Source organism: Diadema antillarum, unplaced genomic scaffold (assembly GCF_040938485.1).
Source record: "Diadema antillarum isolate AM-2024a unplaced genomic scaffold, OU_Dant_1.0 seq00001370_RagTag, whole genome shotgun sequence".
Classification (NCBI taxonomy): domain Eukaryota; kingdom Metazoa; phylum Echinodermata; class Echinoidea; order Diadematoida; family Diadematidae; genus Diadema; species Diadema antillarum.
The window spans coordinates 1539323-1555558 of record NW_027272131.1 but is presented as its reverse complement, the minus strand read 5'-3'; the positions used below and the strand labels follow the sequence as shown (position 1 = coordinate 1555558).

At 37.9% G+C, this 16236-nt stretch overlaps 1 protein-coding gene across 1 annotated transcript in view; it reads right to left on the bottom strand.

Moving 5' to 3' along the window:
* Nucleotides 1-16236, bottom strand: part of LOC139708752 (SH3 domain-binding protein 2-like) — a 39076-nt gene that overhangs the window by 10165 nt on the left and 12675 nt on the right. Inside the window, exons 3-7 of the mRNA XM_071620687.1 lie at nucleotides 15462-15576; nucleotides 6662-6723; nucleotides 5911-6146; nucleotides 4701-4781; nucleotides 3419-3703 (exon numbers count right to left, since the gene is read on the bottom strand). Coding sequence (XP_071476788.1) covers nucleotides 3419-3703; nucleotides 4701-4781; nucleotides 5911-6146; nucleotides 6662-6723; nucleotides 15462-15576 — 779 coding nt within the window. The remainder of the gene's footprint in view (nucleotides 1-3418; nucleotides 3704-4700; nucleotides 4782-5910; nucleotides 6147-6661; nucleotides 6724-15461; nucleotides 15577-16236) is intronic.

Genomic DNA, 16236 nt, shown 5'->3' with positions numbered 1-16236 from the left:
ATGATTAGATATGATTATTATCATTTTTTTAAACAAAATTACAAAATCAATTTTCACACAAAATTGAATCCTAGATTTAAGATACTTTTTTTTTTTCTCTCTCCAATGCCATACAAGCATAAAAACAGTTTTCAATTCAATTTCAATTTTCAATTTTCACCTGTACGGACAAGTCCTAGTATACATAGAACGGAGATAACAAGATGCAGCAACCATTGTTTGTTTCATTAGGACTCAGAAAAACTGAAGTTTACTTTAATGGGATGATATTACGGCAACATTTCCCAGACCAGATATTGCTTAAATGGCAATTTTTTCAGCAAATGTCTCCAACAAAGACAAACTCCTTTCAAAAGCTACATGTGTGGAGGAATGTTACACCGTGGTATATTATATATGGGCAACAAGTGTGCTACGATATGTAGTCCCTTAGGTAAAACTTGATGTAATTTTGAACTCATTACTACATTTCTGAACTCTCAACCTGGTAAACTGTTTTATCAGGATATACGTGTATGTGTGACTCCGGTCTCATTACTGGTATGTGGCAGCAGGCTTTCTGAGATTCAAGATGCATAAGGCAATTTCTCTCTCCACACCTAGATTATCAAAAGGTTGGGTCATGTGAACAGAAAACATACACAACAAACAAAATGATTTATCTCTATAGGCATAAATAGGTGTGCTAAAATAATTTCTGAAGTGAGAAAATGAGATATTGGTTTTGGCTGTGCTTGTGGAATGAGCTTTAAGCTAATAGAATATGACTGGTGAATACATAAATGAAAAAAATAAACAAACTGTGTGCCTTGTTATGAAGCATTTACTTGAACATTGAGTGCCGCATTGATTACAAGTAATAATTTTTTAAGGACAATCTTCACTAAAAGAATAGGAAATATATTGGTTATTACATCAGTACAGTAACAATCAGGGCATTGCTAAAAACAAAATCCCCAAGTAGCAATCTTGGTCATGTGGCATCACAGCCATGGAATTTCCTCTTTACCGTCTAGAATTTGGAAGATGAATTTACTCCAATATCAAAAGTGTACCTTCTCTATGAGAGTTGGAACAAAGTTTGCATCCTGTGTGCTTTTATCAGTGCATGGAGGCTTGTGAATTGTGAACAAGAAAATTGACAGGTTTCCAAATGAGTTACAATCCATATAACAAACAAATCAGGAGTTCGGTGGAAGGTAGGTTAATCACTGTCACATGGCCAAGACTGGTTTATCTCCTAGTTTTGAGGAGAAACAAGATGAAGTCTATTGACTTGAACTTTTATGAAAGATGTAAGTTGTCACAGAGTTTGTGAAAAATCAGTCAGAGAGTTTGCTGAAAATTTAATTGGTGCAGTGGAGTTTCACTTCAGGCTATTCTTGGCGTGGCTTCAATTCTTGCGTGAGCCAAAATTGGTCTCTTTGATCAGCCTCTATTTTTGCAAAGTCATCATCTAGGCATGATATCTACGCCATAATGAGGTCTGTTAAGTACTAGTTGCAAATGCAATTCATTACAACACTTTATGTCATGGTCAGAATCGTTAGTACCCATTGTATGGATCAAGTAGGCAGACAAATATAATATATATCAGAGTCTCGGGCAATTATTAAAAAGCAGATGAAAAAGTGAAGAGGAGCCCACAGAACCAAGAGAAGGAAAGGGAAAGGCTGTCACGATAGTCCTTACAATGGTATAGGAGTGGAGCATTAATTAGAGGCTTTCTTTGAGAGTGGAAAGAAAATGATGTGTTCACTTTCTAACATCCTTGCAGAGTTTTCTCAAACAATAGCATCTTGACCCTTTTGAGAGCACAGAAAATTTGTAAGCTGTGCTCCGGTGTGTGGTGATCAAAACCATGCATGAAAGAAATAATTATAAGTGATGAGTAATTGTCTTTCTGATGTTTCTAAAGCTTGTATAATAAATATTATCAGCTGACTTTTAACAAACGGCTTTCATAGTGCTAGTAACAAAATCATCCAGAGCAACATTTGACGGTAGAATTGAGAGAAACTGTATTCCTCTCAAGTGCATTATGCAACACTACAGAAGTTGTAGACATCACCTAAAATATACCTTGTGGTACCATACGTATCAAATTGCACAGAGCAGAAAACACATTTCTGAACAAAACAAAATTAAAACAGAACGACTTGCAGGCATGAATACATCATTCTTTCTGCTCAATAAAGCATCTGGTATATAATTATATGAAAAAAAAAAAAAACATAGGCAGGCAACGGCATGATATCCTCACTACACACAATCTGAGCAACGAACGAACGAAAACCACGCATCCACCGGTGAATATCAAATAATTAAAAAGGAAGTGAAGAAAAAAATGTAATTGTGACTTGGTCTATTCTAAAGCATTACAATGAACAATTCATTTTTGTTTTTAAATAATCTCAAATGTTTGTAAGACTCTTCCATAACATTCTCAGTACAAACAAATACATGCTAATACAGACTGAGAAAAACACACACGGCAAAGACCCGAAACATTCCAACAAATTGTTACAGTGAGACAACCAAAAGAAAGAATAAGTATATTTCACAATGACATGTCTGCAATATTACAATGACCCTTATGCTACCTGTCTGTTTTTGAAGCAACTGACTTTTACGCTCCACGCAGGCACAAATCTAATACCAATTCCATTTGACTAAATCATCACAGAATTTGTACTATTAGTCAATAAACAATCTTGCATTTTTACACAAGATTCTTCATTTATGAACCAAATAATTTCCTACTCTTTAATCTTATTTCTTCACACTTTCTTGCACATCTTTCTTTTCATCAATTTTTATTGTGCTTGGGTGGAATAGAGGAGGAAATTTGCAGGCTCAAAATTCAATAGCTTGACTTTCAACAAACCTAGGTAGCCCAGCATGCTCAAGTTTGTGTGATGCTTCTTCAAATTTTTTTTTTCGTCAATATGGGTTTGAATTTACTGCATTTTGTGATATTCAAAATCTGTGGAATAAAATAGAAATGATGATGGTGAAACTATAATGACAAAAATGATGGCCATAAATCATAATTATGATAATCATGATATTGATAATACCAATAATCACATTTATGATGTTGATGATAAAAATAATAATACCAGGTAGTTAAGATATCAACAACAGACATAAAGATAAAAACATTACAAACAGTACTCATTCACTTGGCTGCACACATTTCGACATGGTTGTTAGGGAGAGTTAAGAATTAAAGAAATCTCACTGCAAACATTAAAACAGGGAAATCACGCGATGTTGTTGATGGAGATGAAGGCTACTCGTAATCATGCCATATTAATCACAACTATGATGATGAAGAAGCTTGCGATGATCAGATGATAGATACAAAGTCAGAAAAGGATGCTTCATTTGTGCTCTCATCAAGATTTCAACAAACCGAGTGCTAGATAATCGTCGTTGGCTGCATGCGTCTCCGGAGTGGTCGCCGGGGGTGCGACGTCACTCCGACACTCACTGGTGAGGGTCATGGGTTCAGGAAAACGTGGCCTACTGCTGGGCGAGCCAGGCGCGTTCCTTGCCGAGTGCGACCTCACGGACCCTGATGACGAAGACGAGTTCGACGTCGATGATGATGATGATGACATTGACGATGATGACGCAGAGAGGGCACCTTCAGATTGCTGCTGCATGATAGGGTCCAAATGCACCCTAACTCCAGATGCTACGGGTGTACATTATAGTTACGATCACAGCAGGGTTTATGTTGATGGCGCTAGTCTCTCTCGCCAGCTTACGACATCTTCGTAATGCTATCAAAATTGCAGTCGGCATTCTCTTGGACGTATCATGACACAGAGTTATGAACACAATGTCTAATGTCTAAGCACAGTGCATTATTAAAAGGAATTTCTGTTTTGCTTGCATATCCTACCGTGTGCACTGGGAAAAGTTCTTGATTTCTTTGCAAATATCTTGCTCATGAGCTATACCTTCCTGACAGTAAAAATTCAGAACGACTACATATCAGGAAATAGATGCAATAAAGAGTTTCGTTCATTCAATGTCCAAGCCTTACACTGTTTGAAGTGATCTTATGTAACATAATTGCATGCCTCTAGATCTTGGCAATAAGCAAGGATACTTCTTGATTTGGTAGTTATACTAACTGCAACCCTTTGATACTTTCAACCCCTCACTTAAAACTACTCTCATTTTCGAGACAAGTCGTGCTTGCCAGCTGCGGTTAGTAAGTACCACGCAAGCTTGGAGTAAACATGAAGGCAAGTCCTGATTAACTCTGTGAAATTGTTGTGCAAGTGTTGTACGAGTGTACGTTGAGCTAAAATCATAAGTTGACAAAGACAAGTTACTCATTGGTTGCACAGCTCAAGTTGAGCTGGGTGCAAGTGGTAACAAACTGCATCCAACTTGTATCAATGATCATATAAACGGATCGTGCAAACCTTTTATCTCGGTCACATTTGTGGTTTCTACGTGATGCGAAAGTTCATGAGTATTTCTTTATATTGCACTTTGTGCAGATATGCTGCAACTACATGAAGTGCAGTGAGCGTTCTGTTGGAGTTGTAAATACACTGAAACACACTTCACAGCAATTTTGATACCGTGATCATTACTGCAATTGCCTTAGAGAGGGGGATAGGAAATAAATTCAAGGCCAAACAATGTAAGAGGTTACATAAGAGACCCTTCCTTACCATCTTCCATGGAGTCTGGTGGACATCTTGAGAGGATGGGTCGGGAGCTGGCTCCGCCCGACGGCCTCCTTAGACCAGCAGCTAGGGGACGGGTGGAAAAGAAAAGATGAAATTGAGACAAAGAAACATTACAGGTGAAGACATGTCGTCGGTTGAGAATGATAAGGGCGTTAAGTTGTCACTAAACCCATAGTGTTCGAGACAACTTAACGCCCTTCTCATTCTCAACAGACGATGTAAAAAACGAGGAGGTGATCAAATCAAGAGAAATGAAATTTAGAAAAAAAAAACAGACATGCACAGAGAGACAGAGACAGACAGGTGGAGACAGCACAAGATAACAAAAGACGGAAAACAGCAGGAAGAGATGAAAACATGCAACACAAATGTATCAAGATGACATAGGGTTTACCAGGAATAGAAAAGATCTAATTTACTGGGACACACATGGAAAGAGAAATAAAGCTGTACAATAGTCAATGCAATTTCTCGAAATTATTTAAAAACTTCTAAATGAAGAGTTTGTTCGCCAAAACCGATAAGTCCAAAATTGTCAAATGGAGATATTTGCGATTAAAGGTCAAGAAAAAAAAGAGAATAATAAGAAAATTTTTGCTTCTTTTGACAATAACTTCAAAAATGTACCTTTATATGTAGTGACCAATATGTCATTTAAAAGGTATTATTTTGTACTTTATGACTGAGACCGTACTTCAAAATCTTCAAAAATGGACTTATCGGTTTTTGCAAACAAACTCTTCAAATACACAATTGTGCCATAAATTTTACAATTCTTATGTCTGTGTCAATTTGCTTGCCAAAGTTGACCAGTGAAATTGATTCAACGCATATTGATTCATCCTTGGAGGACAAAATATGTAAAAAGTGCATCTTTGAAAAAACACCAAAGGGACAAAACCAAAGCATCAGTGAAACTATGCTTTTTGCAGCTGATATGATGCTGCTGCAGCTTTTCTGTTTGACGGAGCAATTAGATGAACATTTTACATTATTTGACTTTTGATAACGGCAACCATACATTGGTTTTAACTAGCTCAGAAATTGCTAATGTTAAATGACAAAGATTTACATGAAGCTTGGACTGACAGGACTTTTTCAAGAGAAGCATCCATGTATTCAATTTTGCAAAGAAAAACAAAAAATAGATGTCTATCTTCTACTCATACGGATGACATGAATCACATCTTACTCGAAACGAACTCATCCACTGGCGACGGCAAAGACGGAAGCGGCCTTTTTGGATGATCCAGCGTCGTTGGGCTGGCCGTGTCGTCGTAGAGGGGCATCTCGATGTCCTCGTAGGTCTGCGGATCTTGAGTGATGCTGCCCGACCCCGTGCTGGAGCCAGAGTGGGTCGACTCATCTTCCATCACAGTTTCCCTCACAGTGTTCTTGTTCTTCAAGTCCTGCAATATCTTCCATGACCTGTGGACAAGTGGTCAAACACTAAAACGCTCAGAATTTGAAAAAAATAATCTTGTATTCTATGACCCGGGGAGGGAAAACGGAAAAAAAAAGTCTTTGATAAGAACCTCAGATCACACATCTTCTACTGAAAACTGACATCCCTAATAGAAAGTTGCAATAATAGACAATTTAACCTACTGTAAAAGTGGATATTTTCGCATTAGTAATTTTTCGCGCCCGCGGCCGGGTAAATTGAGTTTTGCATGTGTTTAATTCCATGGAATCAAGACATCGACTACTGAAACAAACGGGAAGCAAAAATATTCATGTGCTTTTATTTTCACCCTAGTTTCTGGTTGCATGAAATGTGTGAACATTTCAACATTGCGGAAATTTCCGCTTTTACAGTAATCATTTGATCATCACTTTTGCTAGCAGAAGGGTAATGAAGATAATGACACGTCCAACCCCGTAGAGTGGGTGAAATGGACATTAAATGATAATGATGTTAAATGAACAAAATGATGACTTACTTTTCTCTTGCCTTCCCATGGATGGCCTGCTCCATGGCCACTTTGAAATATGCCATCCACAACTAGATATACAAAAGAAAACATCAAAATTTACAAAACATTAGTACCTCAACTGAAGTATGAACCTCAACTTTGATGCCATTCAGAACTAGCAATAAAGAGAATATGAAAGTTTACAAAACATCAGTACCTCAACTGAAAACTCAAAGAGTCTATGCATGCTTGAGATTCATAATAAAAGACTGATCTACATGAGAAATATATGTGATATAAAATTCCTGGAATCCATTTCTGTCATTACCAGAGATTTAACCACCAAACTAAATCATGTGTACATATGTCATTACCCCTGAATTACAGAGAAAGAAAGCTCATTCTGTGTTGCACTTTTATTAGAGGTTTCAAAGTGTCTAGCTCATACACACTTACTCCATGAATTTAGAAACTATATAATAAAGCTTAGCTCATGCAGGGTGGTAGAAAGCAAGGTCTGTTCTGTTCTGTTTCAAGAACTCATAGCATTAAAGAAAATGAAAGAGATTTTGCCTTAAGTTAACAGATATATTCCCAGGCCATTTGGACTGTCCCATGCCCTGTAAATATTTCTCCAGTCCATAGATCATGTGAAAGAACTGCAAGAGTCATCATATGAACACAACTGTTTTGCGTAGGGTGGTTTTACAGTTCACCCATCTTTCATTCCGAGAGAGGAAACAATCAAGGTTGAACCCGATCCGGTATATCCGGCAAAAGGAGCTCCTAGATATTCCTCCGTGCTACGGCCCCCCTTTAGCACAGACACCAATGTGTGAGTGGACTATAATTGTCTTGCAATTTTATCTTGTGTGATATTCAACAGGTCATTGAGAAGTAAATGAAAGAGAAACAAATAATTGTGTCATTCTCCTGATCTTGTCCCGTGCTACTTGATTTGATTTTGATTTGATTTGATTTATTTCTGCTTAATTCCGTTACATCAGATATGATTGTGTACAAGTCATTTATGACAAACAGTATATCGACACACAGTTTTTAGTACAAAATAAAACAAATACAAACAGCTTAGGGAACTTAAACAGAAGGGTCTCCAAATAAGCCGAGGCTTGACGGTATGGAGACCCTATACTTCGCTACTCTGGATAGAATAAGGGATAGAGAAAGGGGGAAGGGTAGGGGGAAGAGGGAAAATTACAGAGTGTATGTGTACCACTTCAACTACTTTACAACTACTTTACAGTAATGACATTTGATACAGTAATGATACTTGGGCTTGACATCATAAGCATTACCCTCCTTGCCAGGGGCAAGTAAAATTGCATGTCTGGCATGTGAAAATAGATGATAATTATGACTTCTAATATGAAAATCAGATCAATCAATAATATGCTGGTACCATTGGGGGCAAATTCTTTGTTTCTTTAAAGCATGTAAGAATGTAAAATTTAGTGATTTAAATTGCCCCATGGGGAAGTGACGTAAAAACTTACTGTCATGCCCTGGCTATAGATATCTGAAAAAATTAATGAAATATGCGTTGATGAAGGACACTGTGCTGGTGGAGAGTGTCAGACTTCTAGGGAGACACATACGATTGCTCATCGCACAGTGTCATTGTGATATGGTATGGAAAAAAATTCTGTCAAGAAGCATCATACTCACTTCAGAGACAACTACGTTTAATGCTCATTGTCTGACAGATCCTCAACCCAATGTGGTACCAGAAGCAAGCACCAACAGACTAAACTGTTCAGCACAACGAGGAATAGAGCTAACCTCAGAGCAAACCCAGCAGTACTGTTGAATGCTTCGGTCAATCTCATGTGCGGCATAGATATGGGTCTCTTTTCTGGAACAAATACTGTATACGCCGAATATTTCACGAGGTTTTTATTTTCGCGAATTTCACGAGTCAGGTGCTATTTGCGAAATTAAAGGCACATGAAAATATTGACTCTGATCCCGATGCAAATGTGACGTAGTCGTGTTCACTTCTCCGTTCAGCACAGAACTCCACAATCGCTAATTTAACAACTCGCGAAATTGTCAGGAATTCCTGATTTGCGAAAATTTAGACTCGCAAAATATAAGGTGTAAACAGTACATGTATCAGACCCAGATGTCTTAATTGATGTTCATAAATAGCTGGTGTCTTCAAACCATTGTTTACATGATCACAAGGAAAGTTTGCCAGTAAAAACCTAAACCTTGTGATTCAAATGTTGTTTTTGCTTTCATGCCAAACCAAATCATAACAAAATGCTAATGATAATGTCCCCCCATTTCTCGCAGCCTAAGATAGCATCTATAAGTAAACATAGGCTGAATGGGAACCCAAATGATATTCGTGGTATAATCGTATTACACCATTTTCAATATATAGGCATAGTATACAGGATGCAACAGAACTATTTTAAACCCCTTGTCGGCCGGGCAAGCAGATTTTCATATTGTTGCAAAATACTTGTCATTCCCCCCCAAAAAAAAAAAAAAAATAATAATAAAATAAATAAATAAATAAATAAATAAAGATTAAGAAACAAAAAAAAAAAAGAAAAAACAAAACACAAAACACAAAAAATTCAAAAAGATAAGAAAATGAGAGCTTGTGAGTTAAGGTCCTTGATAAAACACAATCATTTGAATAAACAGAACACATTGATTCGCACACTTTAATACATTGGAATAACAGACTTGGTTGATCGAGAGTAGGCATTGCATTGCACTGGGGTTTTTCACATACTATGTGTTGGAGAGCTGCTTGCATCACTAAACAGTCACGTGATTATCATAGGGCTTCTGTATGGTTGATTTTGTAGGTTTGTATGGGGAGGAGGGATGTGAAAAAAAAAAGGTGGATTCAAAACTCTTTGCTTGTGACATTTGGGCAAGCATTTTTTCTCATTGTTCCAAAACACTTACCCGACTTTTATTTTTCTCTTGCCTGGGGCAATCGGGCAAGTACTTATGTCACACCATGCCGCATATATCGCCCCATACACATTCAAGTAAAAAAAAAAAGTGGATTTCTTCCCAACAATTCTTCATAAAGTATCATTCATACATTTAGCTAACATTTAAAACCAGTTGCTGATAGTGACTATAAATGGATATACCACTCCAAAATTTGTTGATAAATGAACATGGTATTTTCAGGAGCATGGGTCTGGAAAAACATTTAGCTAGACTCACAAACCAGGCAATAGGAAGATCAAACAGACTACCCTACCTACAAAAGACCTTCAATTCCTGTTGCTGCCATAGGACGTTCTTGGCTTTAATGGCATGCATTGCAAAGAGGGGTTTTTATTTTCCTATTGTAGTTTTGTGTCACTACTCCTATAATATTTTATTGAAAAAGAGTTCAGTAGTGTGACAATGGACTGTCTTAATTAGCATCTATTCAGACGCAGTATGAATTCAAATGTGTATTTTTTTGTGATATAAAGAGGGAACTTTCACAATCCTCTATCATGATCAACTGATTCAACAAAAGTTCGGTTCCAGTGATTTCTTCCATTGCAGTAAGAATGTCTGCATATCACAAAATTTGCTTGCTTTTTCCATCTGTCGATATCATTATTTCTGGTTCTACCAGCAATTTTTGAAGTATGATTGACTCATCCTGAGCCTCTAACTTAAAGGTCCATGGTCCCGGTGTTTTAGTCAAATGCGTACACGGGCGCACAGCGCAAGTTTCCTATAGAGACCTACGCTATCGACTCCTCTTTAGCGCTTACGCTGTGGCCCACTTCCCCGAGTCCGAAGAAGTCTGATCACAGTTCGGCTCATGATTCGGCTGAGGGGGATGACAGCTCTAGCAAACTTCTTTTGTGATGTCATAATAACAAGCACATATGCATTGCTACAGACTGCGCGATGAGCAGAGAAGACAACGAAGGCAACGTTACTTAGCAACACCTACGCACTTTACTCTTGATGACAGCTCAACTTTGGTAATCTTCGTATCAATGCTAACGGTGATCGGCAGTATCATCCACAGCGCCCTCTACACTACCGGGACTATGCCCCTTTAAAGGGATAGTATAGTATTGGTTGAGGTGAGAATTCAGCTTTTAACTTTTTGCGAGATACTCAGAAACTACTTTATGTAATTAATATGTAAAAGAGCATATGATTATAAGAGCAATTCAAAGTTTATTTGATAAAATATCGGTTTTGACATCCCAGATATCCCAAAACAAAGTAAAACAAAGTGATCATAATAAAAGGTGGGTCCTATCTTTTATCAGGATTGCTTTGTTTTGGATATCTCAGCCATTTCAAAACCGATTTTCAGCAAATAAACTTTGAATTCCTCTTTATAGAATTGTATGCTCTTTCATATTTTGTAAGAGTTTTTTCATTATCTGAAAAGATTATCACCAAAAAAGTTAGACCCTGAAGAGCCATCTATCTCAAGTGAAACTGCACCATCCCTTTAAAGTCAGAAAGAGGCATATTCTTTTCAAGAATACTAAGAGCCGGAAGTAAGCATCACAGAACAGTCATTTCATTGCCCCCAGTGGCAATGGCCACTTGCTTATTGCGTGAGCCCGAAATGAAAATTCAAAGTTGCTTTACCACTATACAAAGTTTAATTGTGCAACATTTTTGGTGCATCATTAGATGTGGCTTGCAGGGGTTCCTGAGGTTGTTCAAATCTGTCAGGAACGACTTGGTGATTGGGGCCGGGACATGAGGGAATGCCGGAACAGACTGATACGTCATCGCAGTTATCAGGGCTCCCTGGAACCAGAAGTTGGTCAGCAGCTACCCTGCACAGGGTGACTTCTGGCATTAGCAAGCAGGCAGCATGCCATGACATGTGACTTGACCTGAAATCACGTTCCCCCAGATACGAAAGGGTGAGAAATTGGGGGTGGGGGGAGGGGAGGGGGGAGGGATGGGAAATTGAAGAGACCCTCTTCCAAGGGGGTCCAATTTTCCTGCAGGGGGAAGGAGGAAAGGTCCCCACCCCAAACAAAAATACGGTCAGTGAAGTCACGAACATGACTTTCACTACATCAACAAATCCAGTCTTCAAGAATGATTCACCGTTTCATCCACACGCCACATTACGCTCCTCTCAGCAGCTACTCACTAGAAAGTTGCTGTTAGTTGAACGCTGTACTTTGTATCTGCTACGGTGCACTCCCGTTATAACGAACACAGTTATACCAAAATTCCGGTTACAACGAAATAAAAATTCACGCCAGAACATTACAGCTCTTTGTATTTTCATTGTTTATTTGTTCGGTTATGACAAGACTTTGATGTTACAAAAGAAAACTGCCGGTCACACGGATTTCGTTATAATGGGAGTCCACTGTATTATCTTGGCCCATATAATCAAAATGACGACAACATTGCCCTAAGTCACAAGTGATTATGTATCCAGTGTATGTTGTTCCAAATAATGATAAGACAGCTTATGGATGAATTGGCTTTAAATATGCTGCTGACAATGTTCACACAAGATCGCACACTGTGTTCAAACCGCTACATTATTCCTTCTTCATTTTTTTAAAGTAATACAGGATACATTTATACATACAACCATGAATTTTGATATGAAAGACACTTTTGAAGTGGTATGAAACAGGATGTTGGCTTCAAACTGGTAATAGAATTTTTTTAAACTTTGCATTTTAATCAATGCCACTGCATTGCATGATTCCTCATACACGCATTCTGTTGATACTACCATATTATTTGAATATGCTTGATAAAGTGTGTTGTCTGCACGGGAAATGCCTTGGATGTCTGAAAGGGCTTGCAATTTTGTAAATAGGCTCCCTACTTTCAAGAGCTCCAAGTGTACTTATATGAACTCATTCCCCCTTCCATTCTTCACCTGCCCTACCCCCTTCCAATCCCTTCACCCCCCACCCCCCCCCCCCCCCCCCGACTCTCTCATCAACTTTGTAACCAGATCATTTCCCTCCCCTGCCCCGCTGGGATGGACAGCCTTCCGCTTCCCTCTGGAACCCCCTCTGACAAATTAGTTTTGATACGGACACAGCAGGCAAGAGTATGGGGCATCCATTAAAAAGCAATAAAAAAAAAAAAAGCAAAAAAAAAAAAATAAGGAAATTATCATGCAGGAAGAGCTGAGTCACCCATTGGTCCATTTGTCTCATTCCATCATTAATCACAGAATCAGAGAGAAATAGAAATGAAGACAAATTGCGGACAACAACACCAATCTGACAGGATTTCAAGGTACATCTCAATTTCACTTTAACAGGAAAGGAAATCTAGTGAAAACAAAAATGTGCACAGATCAGTAGAACACTTGTGAGGCTATGATGTCATCATCTCATCTACACTACATTATGTGTGTGCTTGCAGCTAATTAATCATTGTTTGGTAAAAACACGATGACCTACAAGTCTCCATGGGCTGTAACTTTCTTGATTTGGGTCTGATTTTCATAAAACTTCCTCAATTCTACTTGTCTGTTTTTTTGATAACCCAAATCTTTTTGAATGGAATTTAATTGATGTTGATTATTCATTGACTGAAAATAGCAGCCCAGAGTCTGAAATACATTCAGTTTACAATAAAAACATATTATAATACTTATCAATGGGATTTTACAATTCACAAACTGTACATGAAATTATATATACATTGTAGATATTTCTTATTTAAAATTTTTTCTCTCAGTCAATGATAAATGCCTCTTTTTATACTTAAATTTTTAAATTGTTTATGCCCCTGAGTCTTAACCCCCCCCCCCCAAAAAAAAAGAAGAAGAAAAGGACAAATGCTGATTGCAGAAAGTGTTACACAGAATCTTAAGGTCACATATAATCCCTTTTGCAAACATCACAGAATATTATATGGTTAAAGAAGAATGTCTCCCACAATCATGAATGGATCTTACAGTAATGCACCTCAGATGTTTTGAAATAAGAAACTAGAAATGTCGCTATGGCGACTGGTATGCCTCCGCCATAATGCATGATTCTCCTAATAGGTCTATAGTACATGTGGACAATGTGTGATTACATTTTCACAAAATTGGCAAAATATTAAAATGACATGTTTGTCACAAATGTATTGAATGTTTACCTTCCTTGACCTACCATGTATGTTTATTGGATGAATAGGAGAGCATGTATTTGGGGATTAAAGAACTTTAACTTGACTTTGACCATTTCATAAGTTTATGCACTGAGTAATTTTCAAGGTATGGAGAAAAAGTGCAATTTCTGTATTGAACAGTAAATTGTTATCATTTTCATCTGGCCTCTGATTTATAAGAGAATCACTGTCAGGCAGAACATACATAAATTCGGCATGTTCTAAGTTTCAAGATAACTTGAGCCACTTCCGAGATATGGAGAAAGAATAAAGTTCAGCACTTTCACTTGATCTTTGACCTTTTGACCTTTGACCTTCTTGGCAAAAAAAAAAAATCCCAGAGAATCTCTATTGGGTTATACAGGCATACATCAAGTTAAAAAAAAAAAAGTCCTGCTGGCATTGCATAAATATAAGGAAAATAGTAAAATTTTGAAGTATTACCCTTGACCTTTGACCCCTGACCTTTGACCCATGAACCCTACATTCCCTAGATAACCACTGCCAGTCTGTAGATGCATATACATACTATGTTCCATGAAGATACCTTGAACAATTTCCAAGATACAGAGAAAAAAGTGAAAATTTAACATTTTACTTGACCTTTTGACCTTTGACCTTTTGACCTCATGACCCCAAACTTTCACCAGAGAATCTTAATTGGGTAGTACATGTATACACTAAGTTTCCAGAAAATATCTTCAGGCATTGCATAGATATGGGGGAAATAGTAAAATTTTAAGCATTTGACCTTGACCTTTTGACCTTTGACCTTGAGCATGTGCACCCAAAAGTTGATAGGCACAACTTCACCCCCTAATACACATACATGCCAAGTTTCATTAGGATACCTCAAAAGGTTTTGGTAGTTACCCTGTCCACAAAATTCATTACGGACGGACGGAAGGACGGACGGACGGACGGAAGGACGGACGGACGGACGGAAAGACGGACGGACGGACGGACAACCCGAAAACATAATGCCTCCGGCACCACTTCGTGGCGGAGGCATAATGAAAAACTAGCCCCATGTCACTCAAGAATATGTTCCCTTTCTGTATTGAGAATGATTGTTGGATTTTTTTTTTTAGCCTGAATGAATTCACTAGAAATCTGTAGTATTTGTTCCCCCTCCATCAATGAGAAGTTTCCAGTTTTGTCATTCTGAGGAAAGGTCTGCATTACCTACCTCTACAATATACCAGCTCAAGAAATGAATCTGATTTTCAGGGTTGCAAGAGGGACGCGCAAACTTTAACGCTCACTCTCGATGTCACGGAATGGTCCAAGAGTGAAACAAGAGGTTGATTGGCAGTTGAGGGACAATGTTCTCAGACAACTCTCACACGATGAGGCAACGTTATTTAAAGGAGTCAGCCGCATGAAAGTCGTCTCATGGAGGAAACATGGAGTAGAATGTCCACATGGTTTCTCATCAAACACAATCCCTAACCACATCTGTTTATACATTTTTTACATGGGTTTCCCCACATAATGGTAATACTTGTCATTGTTCTCCACTGTACAATAGTTCTAAGACCATGCTGTGCCCATAACGGCTATCATATGAAAATATACACTTGAATGTACAGAAACTTGGTATGCAAATTTGACTCCAGATAATGCTCATACTAGTCATAGTTGATTTCTGCAACATTTCATTTCATCAAAAAAATTTCTTAAGCAATTGGTGCACTGTTCCCACGCATACCTTCATTTCTTTCTCCGAGGCGGCGTTGAAGTACCACGTTCGGGAATCTGACCGGAGCCCGATGATCTTGAATGACCACTTCCTGTCATCGGATACTGCCTCGTCCCGCATGACCCTAGGAGAGGTTTGAAAGTGATTTGAGGTTACGCACTGTTACAAAGTTGGATAAGAGCGTTACGTGAGCCACCAAGTTGCCAGAGGTATAATGTTTCATTTAATGTTCATCAATGGAGGACTGCTTGAAAGATATTAAGATCAAATGAATGAATATGTGTCTTTATCAACATTTCAGGCACTTAGTTGGATTGATATACCATAATTCACTGAGTAATCGATCAATTATTCTATTTTACTTTTAAATCAAATAGATATGTGAAAGAATTAACAAATTAACAGAAGTGTTGCTCATAAGAATGTTTGGGCAGGAAATAATGAAAAAAAAAACATTTAGGAGTCACATATCTAATAAAAGGAAATGAGCTCAGCTTGTATCATTCAGGAAGCAAAGCTTCTACAACAATCTACTCTTTGTGCGGTAGATTTTAACTTCATTTCTCAACAGCAGAAATACATTTTGATGAACCTATTGCTGTTCATTGTTAGATTGAAGAAGAAGAAGAAGAAAAAAGTTTTCATTGTGCCATCTTTCTGACAGTGAACAGTTTCTTTTTCATATTGGCAAACAGCAGGAAATTTTAAATGGTGAGCAATGACTATGATATAAATAATCAATCCATTTGTAACGAGTCCCATTCACATGTAAATGCAACAGTCA